This window comes from Anolis carolinensis, chromosome 2 (assembly GCF_035594765.1).
Source record: "Anolis carolinensis isolate JA03-04 chromosome 2, rAnoCar3.1.pri, whole genome shotgun sequence".
In the NCBI taxonomy this organism is placed as follows: domain Eukaryota; kingdom Metazoa; phylum Chordata; class Lepidosauria; order Squamata; family Dactyloidae; genus Anolis; species Anolis carolinensis.
This window is the reverse complement of record NC_085842.1, coordinates 26,909,565-26,929,194: the sequence shown is the minus strand read 5'-3', so window position 1 is coordinate 26,929,194 and position 19,630 is coordinate 26,909,565. Positions and strand designations below refer to the sequence as shown.

Below are 19,630 nucleotides of genomic sequence, written 5' to 3'. Positions count from 1 at the left end.
TGTGAAGAGATCCTAAGTCTACATAGCCAATTCAAAGCATATAATGTGGATTTCATACAGATGTGTAGAAGTGGCCTATTTTCTCATTTGGTAGTACGTGCTTTGTCTCACTTGCCTGGTTTATGCCAAACTGAAGAGGTCCTGAAAGTATCTTGCAACATTTGATATCCTTGGAATAACAGATGGAGATTATGTAAAACCAGCTGCATATATAGGACAAAACAAATATTATCCATAACAGTAATGATAAGAGCTCCAGTAGGTCTAGCTTTCTGAGTCTGGACTTGTGACAAAACTCTGAGGCTGAGAGTGTGTGTCTTAACCATATTAACCTGCAGTTAATGTGGACCCCATTAAGCTGCCAATTTTTCTGCAGTCTTATCTCAATACACTCCAGAGACAACACATGCATTATGTAAACTCAACTTTATTAAAATATAAAACAAGAAACACTATTTTGATCACAGCAGAAGTGGACCTGCCACTATAGGCTGGAGGGGAGGGTTTTTTGTTCTGAGGACATAAAAACAAAAGGCTTCCTTGCTTACTCTTTGGAGGACCTCCATGTAATCCGTCTCTTTGATATCTAGGCACATGTCCAACTTGAACGCTTTCAAATGGTTCAAAGAGGTTCCAAAAGTGCAGTAGGGCAGTTCCAGAAGATGCCAGACCCTTCTGAAAACCTTCATCTAGGAAGACCATTTTTAAAAACAAGACTTAAGGTTTCTAGGCATTGGGAATGCTGGGATAGGAATATAAGAGAAGACCTGGACATGCCAGGAAGGCAGGGGATTCTCAGAGGTGGACCTGCCACCACAAACTGAAAGAGGGATTTTCATTCCCACACAACATTCAGATCAAGGTTTTCCTTGACTACTTTCTGAAGGACCTTCTCCAAATCTGTCTCACAGATTTTTGAGCAGGTGTCTATCTTGAGGCAATTCAACTCATTCTTGGAGGACAGCAGAAGGTCAATAGTGTTCATGGATATGTCGTCATCTTGTATCAAGTAAAGCTTTTGGAGTTGTAGGAGAGAACTGTTGGGGGTTGTCAATACCATTTGAAAGACTTCATCCAGAGAGATGGTTAAGCAGACCAGATCCAAGCTCTGCAGGTTTGGGGAATTTTTAAGAAGATATGTAAGGCTAGTTTTCAAAATCAAGCCATGCTCTGCAGGCAAAGGGTCCTCCACGTCAGCCTGCATCAGGTAAAGGCTAGAAAGCCGAGGGAATTTGAGGGGAGGGAGGCTGGAGCTGAAGGCATCAATGTTTTTCATTCGGATATTACCACTTTGCACTGGAGGAAAAAAAGTAACTCTCAGATGTTTAAGCTTCTGGCAATCGTTCAGCAGGGTGTAAAAAGACAACTCATCATCCAAGGAGAATCCTTCAATGGCAAGAATACGAAGCTGGCCCCCAAGGTTTCTTGTCACAGGCCAAAGCTCCTTCAAGTCCCTCCTTTCCTTGCAGTTGATAGTGAGATGAACAAGAGAGCCCCATGACGTGAAACTTTGACCCAAATCAGGACTGTCTCTTAGGAACAATGATACTTCTTCCAAATGGGGGCACACGGCACAGGCCATAGGCCAGGAGTACTCATCCACTGCATAGATTTCCTTGAGAGCTAGTGAGAGGCTAGAACCACCCTCATTCATATAGTCAGGCACCCTGAATCTTGCTAACTCTGCCAGAGAAGGAAACCCAGGGAATATGCGGGTACTGCTCAAGTGCTGGTAATAGATCAGACACACAGCATCTACCACTGAATCGTGAATCAGGTACTTCAGGTTGGGCAATGCGAGCAGCACAAAGACCAAGACCCAAACCAACTCATGTTCATTAGTGGTGGACTTTAGGGTACAAAGCTGAAGGGTTTGCAATTCTTGGCAACAGAGAGCACCAGTGGCAGGATCACAGACAAGGTGAAGCAGTGATTCCTGGGTCACCTCCTCACACAGAGAGATGTCAAGCTCACGAAGCCCACAACAGCAGGAGCCCAAAGCTGATAATACTTCTGTATTGCACTGAGTCTTTGAGAGGTCTAGTTTTGTGAGATGTGGCAAACTTTTCACCAGGTCAATTAGAGCTTCTGCAGGGATCTGGATACAGCCGCTGAGATTCAGCGAAGACAAATTCTATGACAAGGAACAGAAAGAGCATTGATGAACAAATGCATGTCACCTTCTTTGGATATATAGGTTGATGACATCCCAACACCTCCCCTCCAGACTGAGGAAATAACATCTATGTACTTTCTGTTGGAAAAAAAACAGCATTCTTTCTTGCTGTTAGAACAACAGGTGTCCTAGACAGGACAGAATTTTTTTGCATGTAAAATCCTTCTGTTTGTTCCTCTCATAAACCCACATACTTGCTCTTCCTATCCTTTGAAATGTATGTCACAAATGCTTTTTATGTAGGCCATGTGACCCTGATCAGTGGTTACTTCCTCGGGGACTTTCTGTTATACAAAGTCTCCCCCTTCTCAATCTCTCTGCTCTTCTGCTCCTTCACTTTGCCCCTAGCTGTGTTTTTGCTCCTCCAGGTCAAGAACTAAGACTTTCCTTAATCTTTTTGTTAGTTAGTTAGGATATAATATTCCGTGCATATGTAATGAAGCCATTACATAAGTCTGTAATCTACACCTGCCTGCCTGATTTATTTTTGGAGTCACAGGGAACACAGGAAAGCTCAAAAATGAGATTGCAGCACACTTTGTCTACTACTACTTTACTAACCATTTTAGTTTCTATACTTTTCCCAAAGGGATTAAAACTCAATGAAAAACTAAACTAGAAGTGCAATCATCCATCCACATTTACTGGGATTAGGAGTGCAGGACCCCCAAGAAAGTAGAAAAAATGCAAATGAAAACTCTGCATTTAAAAAAAAAATCTGAGAGAACACCTTTCTAGGAATCTCTTGGTCCTCTGGTACACTTCTGTGTTCAACCTCTGGCAGAGTCTCACTTTACACAGAGAAGTGTTTTCATTAGGTGGAAAGAAATCTTATGGTGGAAGTTGACTACAGAATCACACTGGAGAACCTACAGCAGACATCCTTTAACTCCAGATATTTGGGCCTCTAACTCCCAGAATTCCTTACCACTGAACAAGCTGGCGAGGGCTTCTGGGAGTTGGAGGTCCAAACAGCTGGAGGGCTGTAGTTTGAGGATGCCTGACCTAGAGATTCAATTATAATCAAACCTGCAAAAGTCAAGCCCACAAATACAAAGGGCCAAGTGTTCCTCTCTCTATCAGTCCTCAATCTCCCACCTTCCATGCATGACCTGAGTTATAGGATTGTTAGGATTATTGTAGTGTGATGACCCTTGAGGAATCCCTGCAACTCCCACACTCAACTTACCTTGCAACACACTGTGGTAATTTGGATACTGGACTCTGTGACCAACTCTGGGCAGATGCCCAAGTCCAGTTCAGACAGCTGGGGCAAGAGGAGGGAGTGCAGCACACTTGAGGTCAGGAGATCTTCTTCACACATTAACTGGAGCAGTTCTTTGACAAAGGAGCTGGCTGGTGGGGAGAATATGTCCAGGTGTTTATTTGAGCAAGAGAATTGAGGGTGAACAGAAAATACACAGCTTGGCCACTCTGCATGGCCTAAATGTTGGGATCAGATGTTTCGAAGTCCTACACATCCCAACTCCCCTCTGTCTTTCAAGTCCTTATTTCTCTTTGCTGAGAAAGTGCTACTCTAGAAGTAATCTTCTAGAGCAGGCATGGGCAAACTTTGGTACTCCAGGTTTTTTGGCCTTCAGTTGTGGAAGCTGAAGTCCAAAACACCGAAAGGACCAAAGTTTCCTGTACCTGCTTTAGAAGATTCCTTGGGGAAGTTGTTCAGAAAGTCTTGTCTGCAGATCTAGAGATTCTTAAAATGTTATCTCAGGTTAAAAAAATAACTATTTTTAAATTTTATGGGGGATCATGCAAAAGGTTGACTGTATACAGGCTGTCCCCATGTTATGAACAATATAGGTTCTGGGGCTGTAGCATGTTTTCCAGGCTGTAAGGCCATGTTCCAGAAGCATTCTCTCTGAAGTTTTGCCCATATCTATGGCAGGCATCTTCAGAGGTTGTGAGGTATATATGTCTGATTCTGGGGGTTGGTGCTCATCTCCATTTGTAAGCCAAAGAGCCGGCATTGTCTGTAGACACCTCCAAGGTCATGTGGCCGGCATGACTGCATGGAGCGCCGTTACCTTCCCGCCGGAGTGGTACCTATTGATCTACTCACATTGGCATGTTTTCAAACTGCTAGGTTGGCAGGAGCCGGGGCTAACAGTGGGCGTTCACTCCCCTCCCAGGATTTGAACCTGGGACCTTTTGGTCTGCAAGTTCAGCAGCTCAGTGCTTTAACACACTTTGCCACCGGGACTGTCGTAATTCCTCCTTCATGCTCTGTGTTAATGTGGATACACATATATTGTACATTGCACACCTTTGGCAGGACCCAGTTATTTTGGTTCTGTGCTAAAGCACAATATACAATATAAACAAAATATAAAAAATACAAAATAACATAAATAAATAAAATATAAAATACAAAATAACATAAACCAAAAGATAAAACCCAATTTACATTTACACAAGCAACAAAGACAATTAAACAATTGAACACAAACCAAAGAATTCACATTATAACCATTTCATATTTAACAGGTTTTTAAAACTTAGAGTTTAGGTAAAGGTTTTCCCCTGGCGTTAAGTCTAGTCATGTCCGACTCTGGAGGTTGGTGCTCATCTCCATTTCTAAGACAAAGAGCCGGCATTGTCTGTAGACACATCCAAGGTCATTTGGCCAGCATGACTGCTGGGGGCGCCATTACCTTCCCACTGGAGCGGTATCTATTGATCTACTCACATTTGCATGTTTTCGAACTGCTAGGTTGGCAGAAGCTGGGGCTAACAGCAGTAGCTCACCCCGCTCCCTGGATTAGAACTGCGGACCTTTTGGTCAGCAAGTTCAGCAGCTCAGTGGTTTAATCCACTGCGCCACCAGCAGCTCTAATTTAGAGTTTTAAATATCATAGTAAAAGCATTTAAAATACCTGAAATACCTCGATATAGAAATTGAGCAGTTAATAGATCTACTTGAATAGAAAAGAACAGTTCCTGCTCGTGTTCACCAGATGTGAAGGCTGAAAATTCATGGTTTGTAGCAAACTGTCCAGAAAGTCACTCTGATGTACTAATTTGAGCATTAAACTATAACTTTGGACACCAGGATTCAAATTCCCTCTTGGCCATGGAAACACACTGGGTGACTTTAGACAAGTCAATATATGATAGGTTCTTCTTGGTGTCCTATATATTGGGAACAAGCTGAAAGCAAACAACTATCCACCTATCAAGAGGTACCTCTACTGCAGAATGAATGCAGTTTGACACTGTAACTGCCATGGCTCCATGCTATGGAATCATGGGAGTTGCAGTTAGGTAAGGTACCAGCACTCATAGCATTGAGCCAAAGCAGTTAAAATGTTATCAAACTGCATTAATTTTACAGTGACAAAATGCTCAAGGAGACAGATAAGAGAGGAAGTTGTTCATTCTGCAGCTGTTGGCTTCTGTGCTGAAGACCAAAGTCCAGCAACAACAGTGGTACTTACCCAAGCGGTTGATAATGTAATCTCCAGCCCAGATGTACCTCATGTTTAGAGCCACTTTCTCCAAGCACATCCTCCTCAGCAAGGGGGCACTCCTTTTCTTGGGCATTGAGCTCCCAAAGTCACAAGCAAAAGAAAAATCCAAGGCAAGTCCTGAAAGGATAAGATTTTGAATACTTAACAAAGCTACTTGGGTCTTGTCTCTGCAACACAAGAATTGACATTCTCCCCAGAAGCATGGTGCAACTCACCAGGTACAGTTGAACTACAGCTGCCAAAGAGCTCTAGGATGCATCTTCATTGTAGAATGAATGCAGTTTGACATCACTTTCACTACCACAGTTCAATATTTGGGAATCCTAAGCATTGTTGTTTTAAAGGCCTTCAGCCTTCTCTGCCAAAGAGAACTGGTGCCTCATCAATTATAAGTCCCAGGATTCATGCACTGAGGCATGACAGTGAAGGTGATGTCAAACTCTATTCTTCAGTAGATGCACCCCTGGCCCAATGCTGTGGAATCCTGGCAGTTGTAGTTTGGGGGTTCTGAGACCTTGTAAAACTACAACTCTTGCAATTCTTAGCATTGAGCCATGGCAGTTCAAGAGGTATCAAGCTGCATTCATTCTGCAGTTGAGATGCACCCTAGTCTCAAACAACATCTAACTGACTCTCAAGATAACTGATTTTAGACACACAACTAGCTTGGGACTGTAAAATTCAATTATTTTTCATGGTCCTAAATTGAATGAATAGCTAAATAGCAATTCCAGAATCAGGTAGCTGCTAAAAAAATTTAATTGTTAAAAAAAGGCTTAACTCAATCCTTTCCTATTTTAACATTAAGTTGACCCTTTTCATCTTCTACTTAACTTCATTTAATTCAATGTTTTCTAGCTCAGCCCAAAATCAACCACATTATTATTATTATTATTATATGCACAACAGGATTAATGCACAGCTAACAAGATCACTATGCTGGCTTTTGTATTGGATCACATTTTAGACATTTCTCAAGTGTCTAGGACAGGGGTCCCCAAACTAAGGCCCGGGGGCCGGATGCGGCCCATCAAAGCCATTTATCCGGCCCCCCATGGCACAAGGGCAGAAGGGGGTTGGGCTAAATGACCTAAGGGGTCTCTTCTTCTCTTACAACCATTATTATTATTATTATTATTATTATTATTATTATTATTATTATTATCAGTGCCGATTGTGTTTAAGTGCAGGCCAAGGTCTTTAGGCACTGCAGCCGGTGTGCCGATCACCACTGGGACCACCTTGACTGGCTTGTGCCAGAGTCTTTGCAGTTCGATCTTTAAATCCTCATACTGTGTCAGCTTTTCCAATTGTTTCTCCTCAATCTTGCTGTACCCTGGGATTGCAATATCAACCATCCATACTTTGTCTTTTAATTGAGAATTATTATTATTATTATTATTATTATTATTATTATTATTATTATTATTATTATTATTATTACCATTGAGGCTGGGTGGCCATCTGTCAGGGATGCTTTGCTTGTGCTTTTGATGCACGAGGCTGAAGGGGGTTGGACTAAATGGCCCAAGAGGTCTCTTCCAACCCTCTTTTTTATTATTATTATTATTATTATTATTATTACCATTATTATTAACATTGAGGCTGGGTGACCATCTGTCAGGGGTGCTTTGCTTGTGCTTTCGGTGCACAAAGGCAGAAGGGGATTGGACTCAATGGCCCAAAGGGTCTCTTCCAACCCTCCTTTTATTGTTGTTGTTATTATTGTTGTTATTATTCATTATTATTATTATTGCTCGGCCCACTATAGTCCGGCCCTCCAATGGTCCGAAGGATCATGAACTGGCCCCCTGTTTTAAAAGTTTGGGGACCCCTGGTCTAGGACTATGTGATGTATCGGCAAATAATGCATTCAGATCCAAATAGGGTAGCCTTTTGCAGCTGACAGATTGTAATTTTGTCAGCGCCAATCATTTTCAAGTGCAGGCCAAGGTCTTTAGGCACTGCACCCCAGTGTGCCGATCACCACTGGGACCACCTTGACTGTCTTGTGCCAGAATCTTTGCTGCTCGATCTTTAAATCCTCATATTGTGTAAGCTTTTCCCGTTGCTTCTCATCTATTGTTGTTGTTGTTGTTATTTATACCCCACTTCTTCTCTCCACAAGGAAACTCAAAGTGGCTCTTGCACCCTTTTCATTCAAGCAAGCTTTTAAGAATGGGCCAGGTAATGCAGTGTAGTTTTAGAGATTGTTTTTAACAGCTTTTTACTTGTTTTAGTAAGTGTAATACTTAAAATTTAATTCTATTTTAACATTTATATTGTGCAGGTTTTTAAAACTGTATAGTTTTTTGATTGGGAGCCAGTTCTGGGTCCCAGTCCTGGGGGAAAAAAGGTGGGACATAAGTAATTCATAATGGGCTTGCCTTTGAATTAATGCAGTTTGACACCACTTTAACTGATAAGGCTCCATGCTATCAAAATATGGGAGTTGTAATACTTTTGCAAGGTCCAGAACCTTCTTTCCCAAAGGGATGCTGGTGCCTCACCAAATCATATAATTCCATAGCACTGAGCCTTGGCAGTTATAGAGAGCAATAGTTTATCTCTCATTTGGGATGCATCTACACTGTAGAATGAATGCAGTTTGACACCGCTTTAACTGCCATGGCATAATGCTAATGCAATCTTGAGAGTTGTAGTCTTGGGGGCCACCAACACTCTTTGGCAGAAAAAGCTCTTTGAAAACCACAGCTTCCAAGATGAATAACACTGAGCCATGGCAGTTAAAGGGGTTTCAAACTGCATTTATTCTACAGTGTAGATGCACCCCAGGAATGAGTGCACAGGCAAAAACCAAACAAATGCAGAAAGCACCAAAATGTGTTAGAATTGCAGGACATCTAGAACTTTCACCATGTACCCCAGCAAACTACAAATCCCAAGATTCTAAAAAGCGGAACCAAAGCATTTAAGAGTAAAATAGAATTGTAAAATACTAGAGCTGGAAGAGATCCCAAGAAGCCATCCAGTCCAACCCCATTCTGTCAGGAGGAAGACACCATCAAAGCACTCCAAACAGATGGCCATCCAAGCACTGTTAGAAAACCTCCAGAGATGGAGAATTCAAAGAACAACAATAATTCGCCCCTAATAAAATAGCAGGAGGTATCATTTGTACCTACCTGCTGAACTTCTGTCTTCTTCTGACAGAAGGGCAGAAGAAATTGCAAAATATCCCCAACGATGGTACTTTTTGTCACACTCCTGGGCTCCTTTGGGTGCCACTTCACCCCAGAAGTACCAAACTTAGGTAGCAAAGAAGTTAAGCTCTGTCAAAACCAATGGTACCCCTTCCTCTTCTTTCGGTTGGAGCCCCCCTCCCTCCAACCAACCCACACCCAATGAAGCCCTTTCAAAACTTACCTTCCCAGAGGAAGGGCAGAGGTTGACTTTAAAGACCTGCCTACCTTTGCAGGTGCAGTAGCCCAATGCCCTGGCTCAGGACAGGTGGGAGGTAGAGTAACTCAATGGGCAAAGGGGATTTACTCCAGGTGTAGGGTTAACATTTGGAAAGGAACCAGGTGAGGGGGAGCTACAGCAAACCTCATTCAGGTGTCTTGTATTTGGGGCTGGGTTATCTAGGGTACATCTACATGCAGTTTGACACCATTTTATCTGTTATAGAATCCTAGGATTTGCAGTTTCATGGGGTACCAGTACTCTTTGGGCAAAGGCAAAAGACTTTGTAAAACAAGTATTACAATGTAGATGCACTCTTGCTCTTGACAAAGAGGATGCAATTCATGCTACTTTATTTGCAGATACAAATAAATTTTGAGAAGTAACACCTTTGTCTCAGATGTGAACTGGCGTTTTGTAGAATCCTTGGATTTGAACTTTGCCGTTATTGTCATGTGCCTTCAAGTTGTTGTTTCTTCTTCCTCTTCTAATTGCTCCATGGATGGATAATCTGGGGACAGAGAGGGACAAATATAATATTGTTTTAAATAGTGATTGGTACTCTTTAGCTTTTGCTCATGTTGGGTCCCCAGGTGTTCTTGAATGAGAACTCCTTTCACTTTTGATTATCCGCCATGCAGGCTAAGGATAATGGGAATTGCAATCCAACAGCCTTTGTGGCTCTGAGGTTGGGAAAAGTTTGAAATACATTTTAAAGTGCAGCTGTACCGTAGAGGGAATGCAGCTTGACACCACTTTAACTGCCATGGCTTAATGCTATGGAATTCTGGGAGTTGTAGTTTTATTTATTTATTTACAGTATTTATATTCTGCCCTTCTCACCCCGAAGGGGACTCAGGGCGGATCACATTGTACACATATAAGGCAAACATTCAATGCCATATAACATGAGACAGAGACAGACGCAGAGGCAATTTAAACCTTCTCCAGCTTCCAGCTTCCTGAGGGTATGCTTGATTCCGGCCACAGGGGGAGCAGCTGCTTCATCATCCACTGTGATGGCACTTCCTCATTCCAACGGCGGCTGGATGATTTTTATGGTGTCATAAATTACCCTCCCCACATATAAGTGGTACCTAAATTTCCTACTTGATAGATGCAACTATCTTTCGGGTTGCATAGGTCAGCAACGAGCAGGGGCTATATTTTATTTTTAATTGTCGAGTGCTCACCTCGACAGGGCTGGCCTCGAACTCATGACCTCTTGGTCAGAGTGATTTATTGCAGCTGGTTGCTAACCAGCCTGTGCCACAGCCCGGCCCCTTTTAGAAGGTCTTTAGCTTTCTTTGCCAGAGTGCTGGTTTCCCATTAAACTTCCACTTTTAGAATTCCATAGCATTAAGCCATGGAATTTTCCCCATTATTTCAGTGGTCAAACATTTGCAAGAGGAGAACTGTTTTTATGCAAAAACCATTGTATGCAGATGCTATTGTATAACACTAGAATAAAAATGTGATTTTGCTATTTTTTGCTACTAAACATCAAAGGAATGCCATGCCACTTCGGAGGCTAATGGGTTTATAATGGTATTAATGTTCTTGGATGGCAACCCACTATCAGTTCCTGATGGGATACTTACCACTCCCTTCCTGAGGAAGAGATAATCCTGAAACAATCTCTGTATTGTCATAGCTTAGAGGTTTACCAGCTGTTTAAGTATTTCCATCAAAAAAGAGGAGGCAATGTCCCATTACTGTTGACTTAGGGGGTGATTGACAGCCATTGTTTCTGCCTCTGAAAGGCTCTTGGGCAGTTAATTTATTTCAGGGTGCATTTGTATGATACACTTAGCACAGTTTGACACCGCTTTAATTGTAATGGCTCAATGCTATGGAATTCATGAAAGTTTTCAGACTTCTCTGCCAGAGTGTTGGTGCCTTCCCAAACTACAACTCCCAGGATTTCACAGCATTGTGCTATGGCAGTTAAAATTGTAACTGTTAATTCTAGAAGGAGATGCAACCTCAGATTCGAGTCTTACTGGGATAAATGCAAAGCCCTATGGCACCACAATGGCACCCCGCTCAAAGATCTATGGTTCGTCAAGTGTTCCATAATCTATATATATAAAAGAGTGATGGCATCACAGCAATTCACAAAACAACAAAAGTACAGGCCCCCCAACCTCAAAATTTGACAACACAACCCATCATCCACGCCTCAAGGTTGATACAACAAAAAGAAAAGAAAAATAAAGTCCTAATTAGAGGGAGAGCAATAATTTTTTTTATACAATTGCTGCCAGTTTAGAGGGCTAATCTCTGCCCACTTGGTTGCCTAGCAACCAAGGGACAGCCAGGGTTCAGTTAGGGGACAGGCAGATATAGGCCTCACTTAGACTTCTTCCACAGATTATCTAATTTGCACTGGATTATATGGCAGTGTAGACTCAAGGCCCTTCAACACAGCTATATAACCCATTTATGATCTTATATTATCTGCTTTGCACTGAATTATCTTGACTCCACACTGCCATATAATCCACTTCAGTGTGCATTTTATACAGCTGTGAAGAAGGGGCCTCAGATAATCCAGTTCTGAGCAGATAATATAAGATTAGAAATATACAGTAGAGTCTCACTTATCCAACGTAAACAGGCCGGCAGGATAAGTGAATATGTTGGATAATAAGAAGGGATTAAGGAAAAGCCAATTAAACATCAAATTAGGTAATCGTTATACAAATTAAGCACCAAAACATCATATTATACAACAAATTTGACAGAAAAAGTAGTTCCATGCGCAGTAATGCTATGTAGTATTTACAGTAGAGTCTCACTTATCCAACACTCGCTTATCCAACGTTCTGGATTATCCAATGCATTTTTGTAGTCAATGCTTTCAATATATCGTGATATTTTGGTGCTAAATTCATAAATACAGTAATTACTATATAGCATTACTGTGTACTGAACTACTTTTTCTGACAAATTTGTTGTCTAACATGATGTTTTGGTGCTTAATTTGTAAAATCATAACTTAATTTGATGTTTAATAGGGTTATCCTTAATTCCTCATTATCCAACATATTCGCTTATCCAACGTTCTGCCGGCCCGTTTATGTTGGATAAGTGAGACTCTACTGTACTGTATTTACAAATTTACCACTAAAATATCACAATGAATTTAAAACACTGACTACAAAAACATTGATTATGAAAAGGCAGACTGCGTTGGATAATCCAGAACATTGTATAAGCGAATGTTGGATAAGTGAGATTCTTCTTTAATATGAAATAATTACTGGGATAGAATAATGCAGAACAATATAATCTCTAAAACCAGGACAGTAAATAAATAGGGGAATTCCACACAGGAAACAATCAGGGCCAGCTAACACCTCCCAACAAAGTATTCCCATCATCAAAGTCTGGAAAAACCTCTGTTTTCTCAGGGCCACAGACAGTAGAAGCACATAAAATATCGCAAACAACACCACTCTGAAAACAAGGGAATTCCAGACAGGAAACAATCAGGGCCAGCTAACACCTCCCAACAAAAAATTCACTCAGGGAGGAAACAGCCAGGCTTTAAAGCTGCAAGGCCATTACATCCTAATCATTTTTCCTAATTGCAGCATTCATACTTGCCTCCAACAAACAAAAAAAACCAATCAGAAATATTGTATATTCACAACCTTTAGGAAATAATATCCCCTGATGGCGCAGCATGTTAAAGCGCTGAGCTGCTGAACTTCTGGACTGAAAGGCCACAGGTTTGAATTGGGGGAGCGGAGAGAGCCCCCACTGTTAGCTCCAGCTTCTGCCAACCCAGATGTTCGAAAACATGCAAATGTGAGTGCATCAATAGGTACTGCTCCGGCGGGAAGGTAACGCCGCTCCATGTAGTCATCCCACATGACCTTGGAGGAGTCTACGGACAACGCCGGCTCTTCGGCTTAGAAATGGAGATGAGCACCAACCTCCAGAGTAAGACACGACTGGACTTAATGTCTGGGGAAAACCTTTACCCTTGACCTTAACTACCACCAATTCCTCAATACTTTATTTCCCATACCACCATACTTCGCCACAGCAACGCGTGGCCGGGCACAGCTAGTAAATATACTATTTTTAATTATGATTAAAATCTCTTTTCAAAGTTTCACAAGTTTGAATTATCGGACATCAAGAGAGGACTGAGGGCAGCTTCATCTCCCCCCCCCCAAAGACTTTATCATTTTTAACCCTTTAATAAATTGTATTTGCAGGAGCCTACTTTATACCATGCAGCTGTGAACAAGTCTACATAGGGACCATCAAATGCAGCACCCAAAACATGAATCAAGGGACATGAAAGGCACTGCAGACTAACTCAACCAGAGAAGTCAGCCATAAGCAGAGCACTTAATGAACCAACCTGGACACAGCATATTATTGGAGAACACAGAAATGCTGGACCATTTTAACAACCACCATGTCAAACTACACAGAGAAGCCAGTGAAATCCACAAGCATGTAGATAACTTCAACAGAAAGGAGGAAACCATGAAAATGAACAAAATCTGGCTAACAGTACTTTAAAAACTCTCAATTCAGGATAGTAAATAAAGAACAACACTCAAAAATGGGAATTCTAGAAAGAAAACAATCAGGGCCACCTTCTAGCAGAAGCAGAGGCAGCAGGAGGACATTTTTGCTCCCTGGCTTCAGGTAGGATTTGGCTAAGATTTGGCTAAGATTCTAAACTGAGTGTGGGCTTGGCTCCTGTGGTCAAAGTCTAACTGTTGTGTGACTGTTGTGTTGAAAGAGAGCCAGGTACTTAAGTTGATTGACAGCAGGCATTGTCCCCTGTTAATTGAGTTTCTGGGAAAGCTTTATTTGCCAGTGTGAGTTTCTGCCAGAGCCTGATCCCAGAAGGGCACCTTTACTAACTATCCTTTGCAGTACATACAGGAAACAAAGCAACATAAACAAATACACAAAGAGGTGGTTTGTTGCAGTCTGCACATAAAGTGCGTGCATATTACTTAACTGTACAAAGATCCCACTTGGCCACCACGCTCACCAAGAGATGCAACAAAAGCAAAACATTCCCATCACATGCACCAGCTGTGGCATGTTCCGCTTTTTCACACAAAAACTAGACAACTACATCTGCTCCAAATGCAAACAGATGACTCTGATGGAGCAGAGGATCCAACAGCTCGAGCACCGTATTAAGACCCTTAAGGACATTCAGGCACTCGAGCTCTTCTTGGACACTGCACAACACGCTGCTGTAGATCTGCAGCCTGCATCACACCAACACCACCAAGACCATGATCAGGAACCTTATGGGGAGATCAACTCAAAGGTAGACAACCCTCAGGCTTGGAAGGAGGTCACCCATAGAAGGAGACGCAGGACCAGGCAGCCTCCGCAGAACTCCTCTGCTCAGCTGCATTTACACAACAGATTTGAAATTCTTACATCATTAACATACAATCAGGAAACACATCTTGTGGAGGACCACAGTTTCTTAGATACCACTCAGTGGACCACCCTGGATCAATGCGCAGGGGATAGCCCTGACGGGGACAGTGCATCACCACAGTCACACTTATGTAATCATGCAAATGCTCCATCCCCAATCATAGACCAGGAGCAACAGGAACATCCTTGGGAGAGTAATGGGCTCTCGGATGTATCTCAATGGATTGTCATTGATGAATGCACTGGGGATGTTGAGGAGGAGGACAACACTTTACACCTACATGATTCACTTCAACAGGAACACTCTTCAGGGGACATACACACTGTCTTGCACAAAAGGGACCCTGTCAATCCTCAAAGGAAACAGGTCTTGGTAGTAGGTGACTCCCTCCTTAGAGGAATGGAAGCCATCATTTCCAGACCGGATGGGATGGCTCGAGAAACATGCTGCCTCCCGGGGGCAAAAATACACCATATCACTCAGAGGCTCAGCAGGCTCCTAAAGCCCCATCACCCTCCCCACCTTATGTTGATTCATGTAGGTACCAATGACACCGCTAGGCATACTTTTCAAAAGATCACAAATGATTTTCAAGCTTTGGGAACAAAGCTAAAACTGTATAATGTACATGTGATCTTTTCATCCCTCCTCCCCGTTGTAGGACACGGCTCTACAAGGGCCGGAAAAATAGTACAGGTCAATAACTGGCTCAGAAAATGGTGTCAAGAGGAGCATTTTGGCTTCCTTGACCATGGTCTACTCTTCCAAGAGGATGGACTACTGGCAAGCGATGGGGTGCATCTCACACAAGTAGGAAAACATCTTTTTGCACACAGACTCACAAACCTCATCAGGCGCACTTTAAACTAGATCCACTGGGGGAGGGGAACAACAGCCTGGCGAACACTATATTACCCACAACCACAGGGAACCGCCAAAAGGCTAAACGGAGGGCTGCACAAACACAGCAAGGACCAAGTACAGAGAGCACAATAATCCCAAATAAACAGTTCGAGGGGAGGTCACAGGGGCTTACATGTCTTTACACTAATGCTCAGAGCATGGGAAATAAGCAAGACGAACTCCAACTCCTAGCACAGCACCACACATACGATGTCATAGGCATCACTGAAACCTGGTGGGATGACTCCCATCACTGGAATTTAACCATTGACTATAACCTCTTTCACAGAAATAGAACAAAGGGGAGAGGAGGGGGAGTAGCTTTATATGTCAAAAACAGTTACGTTGCAGAAGAAATGCAAGACTGTAATCCGGGAAACCAGCTTGAAAGCATCTGGATAAGAATCAAGGGAACCGGGACTCAAAAAGATCTTGTCGTGGGTGTCTACTACAGACCTCTGAGTCAGGATGAAGGACTTGATGAAGCCTTCTGTCAACAGCTGACCAAACAGGCACAAAGAAGAGATATAGTAGTCATGGGCGATTTCAATTATCCCGATATCTGCTGGAAAACAAACTCAGCCAAGAGTACAAAGTCCAACAAATTCCTCACTTGCCTTGCAGATAATTTTATGGTCCAGAAGGTAGAAGAGGCAACAAGGGGATCAGCAACTCTTGATCTAATCTTAACAAATGTGGAAGACCTGATCAATACAGTTGAAGTGGTTGGATCCTTAGGGGCAAGTGACCATGTGCTCCTGCAGTTTGCAATACAAAGGAATGCTGAAACTAAGACAAGTCAAACACGCATTCTGGACTTTAAGAGAGCTGACTTCCAAAAAATGAAGGAATTACTGAGCGGCATTCCATGGACGCCGATATTAAAAAACAAGGGAGTTAAGGATGGATGGGAGTTTTTCAAAAGTGAAATACTCAAGGCGCAAATGCAAACAGTGCCAACAAAGAAGAAAAATAAGACAAGTGCAAAGAAGCCAGAATGGATGTCCAAAGAACTTCTAACTGAGCTAAAGCTCAAAAGTGACATGCACAAGAAGTGGAAAAGGGGAGAAATCACGAAAGAAGAATTCAAACGTATAGCCAACACCTGTAGGGAAAAGGTTCGCAAGGCTAAAGCGCAAAATGAGCTCAGGCTTGCCAGGGACATAAAAAACAACAAAAAAGGCTTTTTTTGCTTACGTTGGTAGAAAAAGGAAGAAAAAGGAGGCGATAGGGCCATTGCAAGGAGAAGATGGGGTGATGACGACAGGGGACAGGGAAAAGGCAGAACTACTTAATGCCTTCTTTGCCTCGGTCTTCTCACAAAAAGAAAGCCATCTTCAACCTCAGCAACATGGAATGGACGAAGGATTGGGGGAAATCCAACCCCAAATAGGGAAACAAGTTGTCCAGGAACACCTGGCCACTCTAAACGAATTCAAGTCCCCAGGGCCAGATCAGCTACATCCAAGAGTACTGAAGGAACTAGCGGAAGTTATTTCAGAACCACTGGCAATTATCTTTGAGAGTTCTTGGAGAACGGGAGAAGTCCCAGCAGATTGGAGGAGGGCGAATGTGGTCCCTATCTTCAAGAAGGGAAAAAAGAACGACCCAAACAATTACCGTCCGGTCAGCCTCACATCAATACCAGGCAAAATTCTGGAAAAGATCATTAAGGAAGTGGTCTGCGAACACTTAGAAACAAATGCGGTCATTGCTAATAGTCAACACGGATTTACCAAAAACAAGTCATGCCAGACTAATCTGATCTCTTTTTTCGATAGAGTTACAAGTTGGGTCGATACAGGGAATGCTGTGGATGTAGCGTACCTGGATTTCAGTAAGGCCTTCGACAAAGTCCCCCACGACCTTCTGGCAAACAAACTAGTAAAATGTGGGCTAGACAAAACTACAGTTAGGTGGATCTGTAATTGGCTAAGCGAACGAACCCAAAGGGTGCTCACCAATGCGTCGTCTTCATCATGGAAAGAAGTGACAAGTGGAGTGCCGCAGGGCTCCGTCCTGGGCCCGGTTCTGTTCAACATCTTTATTAACGACTCAGACGAAGGGTTAGAAGGCACGATCATCAAGTTTGCAGATGACACAAAACTGGGAGGGATAGCTAACACTCCAGAAGACAGGAGCAGAATTCAAAACGATCTTGACAGACTAGAGAGATGGGCCAAAACTAACAAAATGAAGTTCAACAGGGACAAATGCAAGATACTTCACTTCGGCAGAAAAAAATGGAAATCAAAGATACAGAATGGGGGACGCCTGGCTTGACAGCAGTGTGTGCGAAAAAGACCTTGGAGTCCTTGTGGACAACAAGTTAAACATGAGCCAACAATGTGATGCGGCTGCTAAAAAAGCCAACGGGATTCTGGCCTGCATCAATAGGGGAATAGCGTCTAGATCCAGGGAAGTTATGCTCCCCCTCTATTCTGCCTTGGTCAGACCACACCTGGAATACTGTGTCCAATTTTGGGCACCACAGTTGAAGGGAGACGTTGACAAGCTGGAATGCATCCAGAGGAGGGCGACTAAAATGATTAAGGGTCTGGAGAACAAGCCCTATGAGGAGCGGCTTAAAGAACTAGGCATGTTTAGCCTGCAGAAGAGAAGGCTGAGAGGAGACATGATAGCCATGTACAAATACGTGAAGGGAAGTCATAGGGAGGAGGGAGCAAGCTTGTTTTCTGCTGCCCTGCAGACTAGGACACGGAACAATGGCTTCAAATTACAGGAAAGGAGATTCCATCTGAACATCAGGAAGAACTTCCTCACTGTGAGAGCTGTTCGACAGTGGAACTCTCTCCCCGGGGCCGTGGTGGAGGCTCCTTCTTTGGAGGCTTTTAAGCAGAGGCTGGATGGCCATCTGTCGGGGGTGCTTTGAATGCGATTTCCTGCTTCTTAGCAGGGGGTTGGACTGGATGGCCCATGTGGTCTCTTCCAACTCTACTATTCTATGATTCTATGATTCTATGACCTAATCAGCAACAAAGGATTCCCCCAGGCAGGAAGCAGCCAAGCTTTGAAGCTGCAAGGCTATTCAATGTTAATCAAGGTGGCCAACTGCAACATTCACACTTTCCTTAAACAGGCAAGAGTTCTTTCTCCCACCCTGGACATTCTACAGATACATAAACACCACTTGCCTAGTTTCCAGCATACCTCTCATAATTCCGAAATGGCTTAAAGACACACAACACCAGTTTTGTGAACCAGCATGGTGGTTTGATCGTTAGAAATCTGGAAACTAGGGTTCAAATGCCCATTCAGCCATAGAAACCCACTGAGTGACTAAGGGCACATCTGCACTGTAGAAGGACTGCAGTTTGACACCATACCTTAATATTATGGAGTTGTAGTTTTACAAGGTATTTAGCCTTCTTTGCCAAATATCTCACAAAAGGACAAATCTGAGGATACCAGAATATTGAACCATGGCAGTGGTTTTGATGTCACACTCATAATTCTGTACTGCAGATACAACCTAGGTTTTCCGTGCAACTGTATGGCCAACATCTGCCGGGTGTTGACCACCTAGAAATTTCTAGAGAAAACATATTAAGAAAATCCATGAAAAATCAAATCCGAAAAATCAAACCAACAAATGTAAATGGTCAACTGTACGAAACTTATTTAGGATTGAAAATAAAGTAATAATGTGTACATAAGGTTTTGGTTTCCTTTCTATTATTAGCGGCCACAATCGTCATTGGCAGTAATGGGAGATTAGTTTTTTTAAAAGTCAGCCTTTGTCTTATGTTGGCTACGCAAGAGATACTTCCAAGAGCTTTAGTCATCAAAAATCCTACCTTGTCTTTCAAGCTCAGGGTGTAGCCTATCTTCCTCTTTTCCTCATTCTTTGCACTCTTTGCCCAGTGAGCCATGTCATTTCATGGTTTGTCCAAATGCAATAGCATTGGCTTCTAGGGAAAATTCAGGCTTGGTTTATCTTTTGACAGTCAACCTTTTCCATAAAAGCCCTACATACGAAAATGAAGTGAGACAATACGTTGCCTTTCTTTTCTTCTGTATTTTCATTTTGTGTCATGTTCTTTCCATCCACTTTTTGAAGAAATCTTCAAGTTTTGGTAACTCCAAAAGCAACGAAACAAAATTCATACCAGTCTTTTATTATGAATGATGAAACCCCATTCTTTAAGTATGGTACTGGAGTTTGGTTCACGGTATAGCAGGCAT

At 42.6% G+C, this 19,630-nt stretch overlaps 1 protein-coding gene across 1 annotated transcript; it reads right to left on the bottom strand.

Moving 5' to 3' along the window:
• Window positions 1-407: 407 nt before the first annotated feature.
• LOC103281662 (uncharacterized) lies at window positions 408-9,056 on the bottom strand. Its single transcript, XM_008123692.3, has 4 exons — window positions 8,808-9,056; window positions 5,629-5,778; window positions 3,366-3,532; window positions 408-2,134 (listed from the first exon to the last, which is right to left on the bottom strand). Exons 2-4 carry the CDS (start codon window positions 5,732-5,734, stop codon window positions 836-838), a joined length of 1,572 nt encoding a protein of 523 aa, XP_008121899.2. The 5' UTR covers window positions 5,735-5,778; window positions 8,808-9,056; the 3' UTR covers window positions 408-835.
• Between the last annotated feature and the right edge of the window lie 10,574 nt (window positions 9,057-19,630).